This window comes from Sminthopsis crassicaudata, chromosome 2 (genome assembly GCF_048593235.1).
Source record: "Sminthopsis crassicaudata isolate SCR6 chromosome 2, ASM4859323v1, whole genome shotgun sequence".
NCBI lineage: Eukaryota > Metazoa > Chordata > Mammalia > Dasyuromorphia > Dasyuridae > Sminthopsis > Sminthopsis crassicaudata.
Genome location: NC_133618.1, coordinates 293,967,845 through 293,981,730, shown reverse-complemented (window position 1 = coordinate 293,981,730; position 13,886 = coordinate 293,967,845). Strand labels below are relative to the sequence as shown.

At 32.8% G+C, this 13,886-nt stretch overlaps 1 protein-coding gene across 7 annotated transcripts in view; it reads left to right on the top strand.

The window, feature by feature from the left end:
• Positions 1-13,886, top strand: part of TDP1 (tyrosyl-DNA phosphodiesterase 1) — a 145,442-nt gene that overhangs the window by 101,109 nt on the left and 30,447 nt on the right. For 6 of the 7 annotated variants that reach the window (XM_074289744.1, XM_074289746.1, XM_074289751.1 and 3 more), the window contains one exon: positions 9,432-9,534. The exons of the other annotated variant lie outside the window; for it this stretch is intronic. In XM_074289744.1, the coding sequence (XP_074145845.1) occupies positions 9,432-9,534 (103 nt within the window). The remainder of the gene's footprint in view (positions 1-9,431; positions 9,535-13,886) is intronic. 7 annotated transcript variants of the gene reach the window in all.

Here is a 13,886-nt window from a genome sequence, read left to right as displayed (position 1 = left end):
TCTACCTGCCCCACCTGGTGAAATCTTTTTCCTTCAAGATCCAGCTCAAAAAAAAAAAAAAAAAAAAAAAAAAAAAATCCAGCTTAAATGTTACCTGTTCCACAAAAATTTCCTTGATCTAAGGCTTTTCTTAGAATTCTTAGTTCCTTTGTACTTCCCTTATGCACTTTCCATGTTTATTTCATATTACAGTTATCTTTGTACATATCTAATCTCCCTTATTGTATCATAGTTCCTTGAAGGCAAGAACCATGTCTTATTCCCACAGCACCTGACAGTGCATTGCACATAATAGATGTTTAATAAATGTTGATTTGGGTTGTTGGTTGAAAAATAAGCTATGTAATTTTACCATTTGAGCAGTATTTGCAGGTGAGGGATAGGGAGAGGAAATCTCTCCATCCTCCATTGCTTTTGGTCAGCTGCATAATCTGATCTGTAAGAATTTTACATTTCCCAAGAAAATAAGATTGAAAGGCCCATCAATGCAGTCATTTATATATTTGCATTGTTTGTTAATGGGATGTAAAGAAGAAATATTACTGTTTCCAGAAATTATATTAATGTTTTGTGTAGATTTTTTCCTAAGTCTCTACTTTCCCAGTAAAAATTGTGAAGAATCACATATAGCATTGAAACTAAAAGAAATTAGATAATATAAGACAATTTTCTTTTTACAGATTAGAAAATTGGGGTTGCATAAGATTAATACAACTAATGGTAGAATCAGGACTGTAATCTAGATCTCCTTCTCCAGTTCCAGTGCTGTTTACCAGAAATTGCTAGTGGTCTCAGGGAGGTTTCTGTAGCTCATTATTATAGCTATAAAAAGGGTACAATAGTGAAATCAAAGGACACACATTTAGTGAAAAATAAAGGTATAATGATTTTGGAGGACACAGGAAAACTAATTGGGGAAAAGACTTTGATTTATTAATTACTATATTGGTCTTAATAAGCAGCATTCTCAAAATGAAGTCTCTTTGAACTAAAAAAAAGTATGAGTTTTTTATAGACATATATTGAAAAATTGTGTTTGTATTACTGTGTTTAGGGTTTTAAAACTTTTTGCATGAAATATAGATGCTTTATAAATTGGGATGCAGTTAATCAGTTTACAAGTAGTTTTTGTTCTTGCTGTGTGATGAAGGTAGTCTTAATAGATAAAATTAATTGCATGGGTAGTATTCATAATTTAAGTTAGTGGTTCCCCAACTTTATATCATCATATCCCTACCTTTTTATGAAAAAGTCATGCTCCCTGTACTCTCAATAAACAAATTTGTTTTTAATTTATTTAAAATTTAAAAAAATTATTCTATACATATGACATATAAAACTCAAATACAATAAAATATAACATTCAGATATTGGCAAAATTTCTTTAGAATTTTATGTTTAATATTTAACATGTATGGGACTACCTGCCATTTAAGGGGAGGGGGTGGAGGGAAGGAGGGGAAAAGTTAAACAGAAGTTTTTGCAAGGGTCAATGTTGAAAAATTACCCATGCATATGTTTTGTATATAAAAAAACTAAAATAAAAAAAATGTAAAAAAAGGAAAAAAAAAAAAAGAAAAGAAAAAAAAAAAAAGAATCAAGATCCTGATTGTATGTTGCCTCTATCAGAAGTTCCTAAAACTGTCCTGAAATATCAGAGAGGACCCTGAAGACTTTGGCTTTCTAAACCTCAAAAATCCAAGGGGACTTAAATCTAGGAGGTATAGATATTAGCACAGAGACACAGGCAACAAGCCAGACAAGACCAAGCAGAGATGATTATTCTATTCAGAAGTAAAACAAGAGAACAGAGTTGAATCCTGGCACAAAGCCCCAATTCAGGGATTTGGAGAATTGAGCAAATCAAAGAAAACATTAAATGTTTAAAAAAAAAAAAGAAAAAAAGATTTATTACACATCTATAGATCTCCAAATAGGAGCAAATAACTTTAACAACTTTAAGCAGACTCAAAAAATGAATTTTTCACTTGAACTTCATGAATACTTTAAGGCAAGAAAAAAGAAATGAAGGCTCAAAAAGAATTGGAAAGGCAACAAATATAGGAGGTAATAAAGCTTCCTCAAACCTAAAATATGTTGAACAGAAAACAATTTTTCTTAGGTAACAAGAAATTTTTAAATAAAATTTAAAAAAAAAAATTGGGGGAGAAAAGGGGGGGGGGAGAGATGTATATGATATACCTGATAGGTTGCATCTGTACTTTGCCTCTGCTAGTCTGCTGGAACAAGATGTCCTCCCAGAATAAGCTCATCATTTCTAATCTCATTTGTATACTATTTAGTCAAGCCTCTTCTTCTTCTGATTGAAGGGCTATACTCCGGGGTTTTCAAACTAGGCCCGTGGGCCAGATGCAGCCCACTGAGGACATTTATGCTGCTGCAAGGTTATGGCAAATGGGCTGAGGGGCGGAGACAGTGTGAGCTTTTGTTTTTACTATAGTCCGGCCCTCCCACAGTCTGAGGGACAGTGAACTGGCCCCCTATTTTAAAAAGTTTGAGGACCACTGGATAGGATAGAGTAACAAACTCCTCCCCATGCCTTTATTGAACCAGATTCAGATCTTCCTATCTGCTGCCCTGCCTGATTTCAGCTTCAAGGAACTCTTTTTTTCCCCGGTTCCTCCCATCACCACCCCCACCCAATCTCTGGCTTCCTTCTTTTTTTGTGTTGTCTTTCCTTTTACACATTATATGATATGAGCTCATCGAAGCTAGGAACTCTTTTCTTTTTAAATTAGTTGTATATGTAGGTACATACTCTACGTACATACATATGTGTCTCTGGCATATTGTAGATATTTAATACATATGGATTTCATTGGATTGGATGTCAAAAGAGTATTCAAAAATATATCAAGGAGAGATTTTAAGAATCCCTGGACTTGGGGCAGCTTAGAATAGTTGAGTGAGAGACGGTGGATGGTGGAGACATTAGCACCTAGCTCCACCTCCACATACTTCTTAGAAAAAAGACCTGGAGAATTTCTCAGATTGAATGCTGATTGGGAAATTCTGAAAAAAAATTGCAGTCATTTCCCCCCCCCCCCCCCCACCTAGGGTAACTTAGGGAAATGGATAGAAGTCTGCAGATTCTGGGGAGGTCTGGTTTGAAGTACACAAGGCTGTGGTGGTAAAACAGGGTCCTGGAAAGAAGTTACAAAAGGTTCTTGAGGAAAAACTGGGTGCCATCATACATCTTTGTTACCCATCACCCAATTCCAGGTCTCAGATCTGGGATGAAATGGTTGTGAGCATTGGCCCTAACAATGTACTGAACATAGGACAAGTTCTGGAAGGAAATGTATAGTTCTGGAGCTCTGATCCCAAGAACAGAGCATAGTGCCCCAGACCAAATGGGAGCTACTAGGTCAGTTGTTTTGAATCTGTAGGATCTCCTAGCAGTCCAGTAATGGTTAAGTCTAACAGTAATCTGCTGAAATTTCTAACAAAAACAAGTCAATAGACTCAGACTTGGGTCAAGAACTTGTAGATCTTCCAGGAGGACAGTGAAGAGATTCTTCTATCTCCCCAATTCTAACCTGAGTCATATCACTTAAAAAAATAACAGCTTTTTATTTTTCAAAATACATCCAAAGATAGTTTTCAACTTTCACACTTTGTAAAACCTTGTATTCCAAATTGTTCTTCCTCCCCTAGACCACAAGTAATATAATATAGGTTAAACTTGCATAATTCTTCTAAATATGTTTCCACATATGTCATGCTGCGTGACTAAAATTAGATTAAGGCAAGTGCAACACAAGAAAAAAAAAACAAAAAGATGAAAATATTAAGCTTTTGTCCACATTCACTTTCTGTAGTTCTTTCTCTCGATGCAAATTTCATCACAAGTCTATTGGAATTATCTGGAATTAGCTCATTGAGAAAAGCCAGGCCAATCACAGTTGATCATCACATAATCTTGTTGCTGCATACAATGTTTTCTTGGTTCTGCTCCCTTTATTTAGCATCAGTTCACAGCCAGTCTTTCCAGGCTTTTCTGAAACCTGCTGATCATTTCATATAGAACAATAATATTCCATTAAATTCTTATACCAAAACTTATTGAGCCATTCTCCAAGTGATGCCACATCTAAGTCCTTTTCCTTTTTTATGACCTCTTTGGCATACAGGCCCAGTAAGTGACACTGCTTTATCACTATATACACAGTTTGATAGACCTTTGGGCATAGTTCCAAATTGCTCTCCAGAATGGTTGGATCAGTTCGCAAATTCACAATGCATTAGTGTCCCACTTTTCCCATATCCCCTCCAATATTTATCATTATTTTTTACTGTCATGTTAGCCAATCTGAGAGGTGTGAAGTGGTACTTCAGAGTTGTCTTAACATGCATCTAATCAGTAGTGATTTAGAACATTTTTTCATATGCTAGAAATGGTTTTAATTTCTTCATCTAAAAATTGTTCATATCCTTTGACCATTTACCAATTGGAGAATGGATGATCACGTCATTTTGGAAGTTTTGAAAACTTGTAGGCCCTCATATAGATCTGTGAAAGCCACAGGGGGACATAAATAGGACAAAAGCTCATGCCAGATCCCTTTCCTGCTCCCAGAATTGTTTAGAGCTCTCATAGATTCAAAGTCTAGAGATGGGATGGATTAGAAGAATGAGCAGATAAAGAACTTAACCATAAAGAACTGTCGTGGTGAAGCTCAAGATGCAAACTGAAGAATTATTCCTCAAAAAATTACAAGCAAAACTTTAAAGATAATGAAACTTGGGTATAAGTTCAATAAAAATTCCTAGAAAAGTTCATATAAAAACTAAAGAAAGATCACTGAAAATGCTTTTAAAATGCTTTTTAAAATGAAATGAGAGTTTTAGAGGAAATAATGTGGGGAAAAGACAAGAGATAGGGAAGAAAGATATGAAAAATTAATATCTTTGTAAAAAAGATACAAAGCTTACCTTTGTAAAAAAGATACAAAGCTTTACTGAAGAAAATTAACTCCTTGAAAATTAGAATTAGCCAAATAGAGGGGAATGACTTAGTGAAACAAATAACAAAAACCAAAGAATGAGAAAAAATAAAAGAAAATGTGATAACATTTCTCATAGTGAAAAAACGACCAGGCTGGAAAACAGCTTGAGAGGATTTAATTAAAGATCATTGGACTACTTGAAACTAGTGAACAATAACCAAAAAGCTTAGATGTCATGTTTCAAGAAATCATAAAAGAAAAAACATGACAATATCTTTGAACCAAAGGGCAAAGTGGAAATTGAAAGAATCTATTGGTTACCTCTTCCAAGAAACCCCAAATGAGAACTCCCATGAATATTACAGCCAAATCCAGAGATTCCAGCTTAAGGGGGAAAATATCTGAAAAATACTGAAAATGATCATTAATAAAAAATTCAAGTATCAAGAAGCTATAGTTCTTTTAGTACCACTATAAAGTATTCTATAAGACAATGAAAAAGAATTTATTTACAACCCAAGAATAACTCTCCCAAAACAAAACTATTATAATCTGGTGTGGAGTAGGAAATCATTTAATGAAATAGAGAACTTTCAAGCATTCCTTATTGAAAGACCAGAATTGAGGAGAAAATTTGACATAAATACAAGATTCAAGAAAAGTAGAAAAAGGTAAAGGTGAATCAGAAATTAAAAGGGATAAAACAAGATTAAACTTTATATTCTTGTATAGGAACGTGATACATTTGAGACTTCAGGACTTTGTTAATAGTTAATAATTATTAACTAGTAAGACTGTTAATAGTCTTAAAATGAGTCTAATTATATTCTGTTGTGATTGTATGAGCTCATAAGAATTAAATGAATGGGGGAAAAATGCATTGGGAGAGGGTGGAAGAAAGAGGGAAAAATATCTAACATAAATGGGATACATAAGGAAGAGTTTGTACAACAAGGAGGAGGCAAGTAAGGTGAGATGAAACTTGAACTTCACTCTTATATGAATTTTTTGAAAGAGGAAAAAAATGCATTTATATACAATTGAATACAGAAATACATCTGACCCAATAAGGAAAGAGGAAAGAAATAGGTTAAGAGAAAAGGGAGGAATTAGAGGGGAGGATAAGTGAAGGGAGGCATTATAATCAATACAAAATTTTAAAGGGAAAGGGGAAGTTTGAGAAGGATAAGAATAAGAATAGCGATAAGAGAATAGATAGTCAAACTACATATTGCCAAAAGGAATATAGGTATTGAATTAATGTCACTAGTAAAAATATATGTACTAAATGGCATAGCAATTAAATTCTTATATAATAAATTCTCATATATTGTACTAAAGAATATTGAATGGTAATAGAAAGGAGTATGCTATTTCTCATCTGTAAGGCACATAAATTCACAAAAATTGGTTTTGTGTTAGGACATACAAATACAGAGAAACAGAAACATTAAATACATCTTTAATTGATCATAATGCATTAAAATTATATTGAATAAAAGTGTTTGAAGAAAAGATCAACATTTGATAAAACTAAATAACTTAATCCTAAAGAACAGATTTTAAAGCACTGGTTTTAGAAATAGTTATTTCTTTAAAGATAATGAAGCAATATTATCAAAATTTGTGGACATAAAACATGAATTTGGAAACAATTTCTATCTTTGAAGACTTTAATCATTTAAGGAGAGATAATAGATTTGGCATTCAACCCAAAAGCCCCTTAGAAAATCAACAAATTAAAAAAAAAAAAATTTAAGCACCAATATTGAATCCTGAGAATCAAAGAAAAATTAACAAAATTGAAATTTAAAAAAAAATTAATTAAAAATAGGATCTGAGTTTTGGGATAATAAGATCAGTGCTTTATAATTCTCTCTGTTTTGAGCCTAATAACAGCCCTGGGAGGTAGATGCTCTTTATTCCTGTTTAACACATGACGAAACTGTGGCTTGCTGAAATTTACAGCTAGTAAATGTCTGAAACTGGATTGAAGTCAGATTTTCCTGACTTCAGCCCTAGTCTTCTATTCACTGCCTATCTAGTTGCCCTAGTAAAAGCAATTGCTTTTTTTTTTTTTAATCTGACAATCTAATTAAATGGATGAATTTCAAAATATAAAGTGCCCAAGATAAACAAAACAGGAAATAGATTGTTTAAATTCATCTATCTTGGAAGAAAAAAATGGAAAAGCTATAAATGAAATTGAAAAAATGAAAAACCCCAGGTTCACAAAGATTTACAAATGAATTCTGCCAAATCTTTAAAGAATAATTTCAATACTACATAAGCTGTTGTTTTTTGTTTTTTAGTTTTTTTTAAGTAAAGGAATCCTGCTAAATTTCTTTTGTGATACAGTTATGTTCTTGATACTTTTAACCAAGGCTTGTCAAAACAAACAAAAACATTATACCAATTTCTCTTATCATTATTGAGGAAATTTTTAAAATAAAATAAATGTAAAGAGACTACTGTAATATATTACAAAGATATTACACTTGACTAGATTTTTTACTGGTGATGCAGAGTTGATTCAGTATTAAGAAAATTATAGGCATAATTATAAATTAAAATTATATGAATGTTTCAATAGATGATGAAAAGGTTGTTGACAAAATACCACACCCATTCCTACTAAAAATATATATATATATACAGGAGTAAACAGAACATTTCTTAAAATAAGCAATTTTCCAAAAGAGCACAGAATAGAAGATTTTCCAGTAAGATCTAGAATAAGCAAGAATTTTCTTTATCAAATCACTATGCAATATTACACTAGTGGAAATGCTAAGGTTTACAGATGAACATAGTAAATAAACTACTGTTTGATAAATTCAGAGATCTCAGATATTGCCAAAAACTCTCCAAATTCAACAAAAGCTATTGGGAAAATTGGAAAATAGACTGGTAGAAACTAAGTATAGACAAACATCTTACATATCAAGGTAATCTCCAAATACTACTTGACTTAGACAAAAAGGATGATGACAAGCAAATTAGTGAAACATGGAAGGTATTACCTATCAAATTTATGGCTAGCAGAAGAGGATGATAAAGTGGATATGGGGCCATTTTGGTTACATCAAATTAAAAACATTTTGAACAAAACCAGTGCAGATAAAATTGGAAGAAAAGAAGGAAACTGGATGATGGGGAAATCTTTGAAGGAAGTTTTTTCTGATAAATGTCTTTCTTCTAAGATATATAGGAAATGAATCAAATCTACATGAAAAAGAGATACTCTCTATTTGAGACATCATCAAAGGATCAAAATGGGCATTTTCCATCAGAAGAAATCCAAGCTATTTTTTAAAAAATGATCTAAATCACCAATAATTGGACTCATACTAAAATTGAAACAAGCTTAAGGTTCTATTTCCTACTTGTAATATTGGCTAAGATGACAAAAAGAAAAAAATTGACAAATATTGGAGTGGCTGTGGGAAAATAGGTATTTTATTTAACCCATTATTTAAGTTGTGAACTGCTCCAATCATAAATCAATTACAACTATGTTCCAAAAGCTATCAAACTATATACTTTTTGTCTCAACAATACTGCTACTAAGGCTATATTTCAAAGAGATCAAAAAAAAGGGGGGGGGGAGAGGAGACCCCATATATACATGGGAGTATTGTACTGGAAACTGAACTGATGCTAATCAATTGGGAAATGACTGAACAAGTTATGGTAGATGAATATGCCTTAGTGCTATTTATTGTATTGCAAGAAATGTTCTAAGGGCAGTATTTGAATTTAGATCTTCATTATTCTAAGTCTAGCTATCCATTGTACCATCTGGCTATCAAGCCAAAAAATATACACTAGATATATAAGGTTCAGAAGAAGCATTTTGATATAAAATAAATTTGCTTTGTCCTTTTTATTATCATTAAGAAATTAAGCAATTTTTAAATTTTAACTCTGATGTTCTCAAAATATTTTATACTTTTAAATTAAATTTTTTTTAGTTGACATTCAAAATATAAATTAAACATTTTTTCTCTTTTGGGGGATATAGTGAAGGGAGAGGGTTAAAATGGCTGGTTTAGGAAACTTTTTTGAATGATTATAGATTTTTGTCATGCATTTTATTTTTCTTTTATGAGTGGAGGGAGAGAAGGGAGAAGTGAGAAAATTCAAAACTGAATGTGATTCAAAGCACAAAAATGATTAACTAGATTCCTTAAAAAGCATGATCAAAAAAAAAAAAGAATCCTAGATACTATATTTCAAGAAATCAAAAAAAAAAAAAAATATATATATATAGCTGCAAAGTTACCTCAGTTAGTGATTAAATATTTAATCCTTGAGGGTTATGGAGTACAATAGCATTTTAATTTCTACAAGAAAGCTAATTTGTGGGGTTTTGTTTTGAAGTTATTTTAGCTATGAAAATTGAAAAGGTATGAAAAGCTTTGTTTTGCTTAACCAGAACTGGTTTTTTATTCTTTGTAGTGCGAATTTATCTAAGGCTGCTTGGGGAGCTTTGGAGAAAAACGGTACCCAGCTGATGATCCGATCTTATGAACTTGGAGTTCTTTTTCTCCCGTCAGCATTTGTAAGTTGTTTAGCACATAAACCAGAGTTTAGTTATTGATCTACTTGTTAGAGAAGTCAGAATTTTCACATCTTGTTTATTTAGCAATCATCTTTAGCTTAAAATGAATATGAAAGAAACAATTCTGTTTTCTTTTGTCTTCTGAGTTGTTTCACTTTGACACTTTCATATGTTTTCATCAGTGTATCATTGCTTTTAAAAAAATTTTGTTTATTTTTGTTTTGCTGTCACATTTCTATATCTCTCTAATCCTTTTCATAAATTTCATCACAACCTGGTGATGTATAGTAGTGTGTCACAGTTGTGCACCCTTACCTCCTGCAAAGGAATGGGGAAAAGCTATCTTCTTATATCATTTGTTTGGAACTAGCCTAAGTCCTGATGTTTCAGCATCTTTCAGTTTTGATTATTTTTATGGTTCTTTTGCATCATTGAAGTCATTGCAGATCTTATTTTGCTGGTTTTCCCCACTTCATTCTGCACCTGCTCATATAGGACTTTCCATGCTTCTCCATATTTATCTTCTTCATCATTTCTTTATCAAGCATATTTGAAGCCTCTTGCTTCCCCTCGGCTTGGTTTATCCAGTCTGCTAAGTTGGTTCACGGGGATGTGGCTGCTGTGCATTCTTGGAGCCACAGGTGAGTACCAAAGGAGGAGGAACAGTCCTGAAAAGGGCTCAGTAGGCCTTCACAGCGGAGGTGCCAATCCTTCCCATGAGTTAGGGGGGCTTACCACAAGCTTGGAAAGACTTCCCTCAGCAGAATGGGAAGTTTTGTTCCAGTGGCCATGAAGGCGACTGAAGGCAGGAGTTCTGGAGCACATAGAGCTTGGTCACATATTAAACTGCATCCCATGCCATCTCCAGGCATCATCCTCATTTTTGTCTTGCGCCTGGACTTGGATAACTCTGGCAGAGTGAGGCTGATGATTTTGTGTACTTCTGCCTCACTGCAATCCAATTCATGCATCGGGATGTCATTGGGCCTCTTTGACAACTCCACCGACAATGCCATCATTTTTCCTTGGATTTTTTTCCCCTTTCATCTCTAGTTGGGTTAGAGCAAGTCCTCTGGTTTTTGCAGCATTGAGTGAGACTAGTGAAAAAGTGGTCCATGCAGAGTGAATGTAGCTTTTGAGAGCCATTATCTATGGACCACCCTATCCCCACCTCTTTCTCTCCACATGGCTGGAACAAATCAAATCCTGCAATAAAAATATTTGAGAGATATGGTAACAGAATAACCTCAGGTGAAAGCTGGTTGTTTTATTTTTGCATCTGTGCCTAGATTGTAAAATTGAAGAAGGGACACCAGGTAATCATACAGCACTCTTCAGTGTTAATTTTTTAAGCTGTTTATCATGTTTAGATTCTTATGTTATTGACATGTGGCAATAATCTTTTTGTCTAATATAGGAATCTTTTTTATTAAGAATTAGTGCAAATAAATAAAAAGAAAGTTAAGGAGGTAAATAAAATTTTAGAAAAGTTAGGTATGATAGATCTTTGGAGAAAATTGAATGGAGATAGAAAAGAGTATACTTTTTTCTTTGTAATTCATGGAACCTACACAAAAATTGACCATGTCTTAGGGCATAAAAACCTCAGCATCAAATGCAGAAAGACAAAAATAGTAAATGCATGTTTTTTTTCAGATCATGATGCAATAAAAATTACAAGTAAAAAAAAAAGGAGGAAAAAGGCCAAAAATTAACTGGAAACTAAATAATTTGTTCCCAAAAAATGAGTGAGTAAAACAGTAAATCGTAGATACAATTGATAATTTCATCCAAGAGAATGACAACAATGAGACATCATACCAAAATTTATCAGATGCAAACAAAGCAGTTCTCGGGGGAAGTTTTATATCTCTAGATGCTTACTTGTATAAAATAGAGAAAAAGAAGATCAATGAATTGGGCAGGCAACTTAAAAAGCTAGAAAAAGAACAAATTAAAAACACCCAATTAAATACCAAATTTGAAATTCTGAAAATAAAAGGGGAGATTAATAAAATTGAAAGTAAGAAAACTATTGAACAAAATAAAACTAAGAAAAAACAAAACTGAGTTAGTTTTATGAAAAAACCAACAAAATAGATAGAACTTTAGTTAACTTGATTAAAAAAAGGAAAGAAGAAAATCAAATTATTAGTATCAAAAATGAAAAGGGTGAACTTTCCACCAATGAAGAGGAAATTAATTAATATGGGAAGAAACTAGAACCAATCCCAGTAAGATCAGGGGTGAAATGATTGCCTACTCTCACATTACTATTCAGTATTGTATTAGAAATGTTAGCTTTTAACAATAAGAGAAGAAAAAGAAGTTAAAGAAATTAGAATAGGTAATGAGGAAACCAAAATTACTCTTTGCAGATGATATGATGGTATGCTTAGAGAATCAACTAAAAAACTATTAGAAACAATTCACAACTTTAGCCAAGTTTCAGGAGACAAAATAAATCCACATAAATCATCAACCAAGTTAGTTACCAATAAAATCCAGCACCAAGAGTTACAGAGAAATTCCACTTAAAATAACTGTAGATAATATAAAATTTGGGGGAGTTTACCTGCCAAGACAAAGTCAAGAACTTTATGAACACGGTTACAAAACATTTTCCATACAAATAAAGTTAGATCTAATCAAATGGAAGAATATCAAGTGCTCAGGGGTAGGCTAATCTAATCTAATAAAAATGTCAATTCTAACTAAATTAACCTACTTATTCAGTGCCATACCAATCAAACCCCCAAGAAATTATTTTACAGAATTAGAAAAAATAACAGTTCTGGAAAAATAAAAGGTCAAGAATTTAAAGGGAATTAATTAAAATAATGCAAATGAAAGTGATTTAGCTGTGCCAGACCTAAAACTATATTATAAAGCAGCAGTCATCAAAACCATTTGGTACTGGCTAAGAAAGAGAGTAGTTAATAAATGGAATATGTTAGGTTCACAAGACACAATATTCAATGACTATAGTAATCTAGTGTTTGATACACCCAGAGACACCCTAACTAATGGGATAAGAGCTCACTATTTGACAAAAATTACTAGAGAAGTTGGAAATTAGTATGGCAAAAACTAAGCTTTGACCAATATCTAACACCCTATACCAAGATAAGGTCAAAACAGGTTCATGATTTAGACATAGAATGATAACTGTAAGCAAATTAGAAGACCAAACGATGGGTTACCTCTCAGGTCTGTGGAGAAGGAAGAACATTATGGAATACAAAATGAACAATTTTGATTATATTAAATTAAAAAGATTTTGTATAAACATAACCAATGTAGACAAGATTAGAAGAGAAGAAATAAACAGGGGAAAAAAAATTTGTGTCCAAGAATTCTGATAAAGGCCTCATTTCTAAATAGAGAATTGAGTCAAATTTACAAGCCATTCTCCAATTGATAAATTTGATAAATCAAAGAATATGAACAGGCAATTTTCAGTGACTCTTTTCAACAATGAGATGATTCAGGCCAGTTCCAATGTTCTTGTGATGAGAACCCTCTGCAACCAGAGAGCAGACTGTGGGAACTGAGTGTGGATCACAACATAGTATCTTCATCTTTTTTGTTATTTGCTTTCTTTTTGTTTTCTTAATCTTTTTTTTCCCTTTTGATCCAATTTTTCTTGTGCAGCATGTTATTTGTGGAAATATGTATAGAAGAATCGCACATGTTTAAAATATATTGGATTACTTTTTAGGGGAGGAGTAGGAGAAAGGGAGGGAAAATTTTGGAACACAAGATTTTATAAGGATGAGTGTTTGAAAATTATCTATGCATATGTTTTGAAAATAAAAATCTTTTAAAACAGTTAGTGTAGATTGGGGGGAAAGTTTTGTCTTCCTTTTGGTCCCTGGGAGGATAATGGTTTATATAAATGAGTACTAGGGGAGCAAAAGTACTAAACATTTTCACAAGTGTAATTTTGCCCCAAGATACATTTTGATATTAATTAAGCTGGGAGTCTCCCTTTATCTGATATAGTTGGAAATCAGGGTATCTTAAAATGGATGGATTTTGCAGTTATAGTGATCTTCCTAAATGCATCATTAAGTCATATTAGTAGTTGCTTTTGAGTGGCATGGAGATGTCAGAAAGAGTATAAACTCACAAACACTAATTCTACAAGATTTACATAATAGTTTGGGATAACAGTAGAACCTTTTGAGGAATCTATTATTTTATTGTATTACTGTGGGGAGCGCCTAATGACAAACTTCTTGTTCCAGCAGTTCTTCTTGGGACTCGGGTTTTTCTAGGTGATTCTGCTGTGATATAACACATTCTTTCCCAAAAAGAGCACTGCAAAATCGCCATTGAGTTTTTAGGGA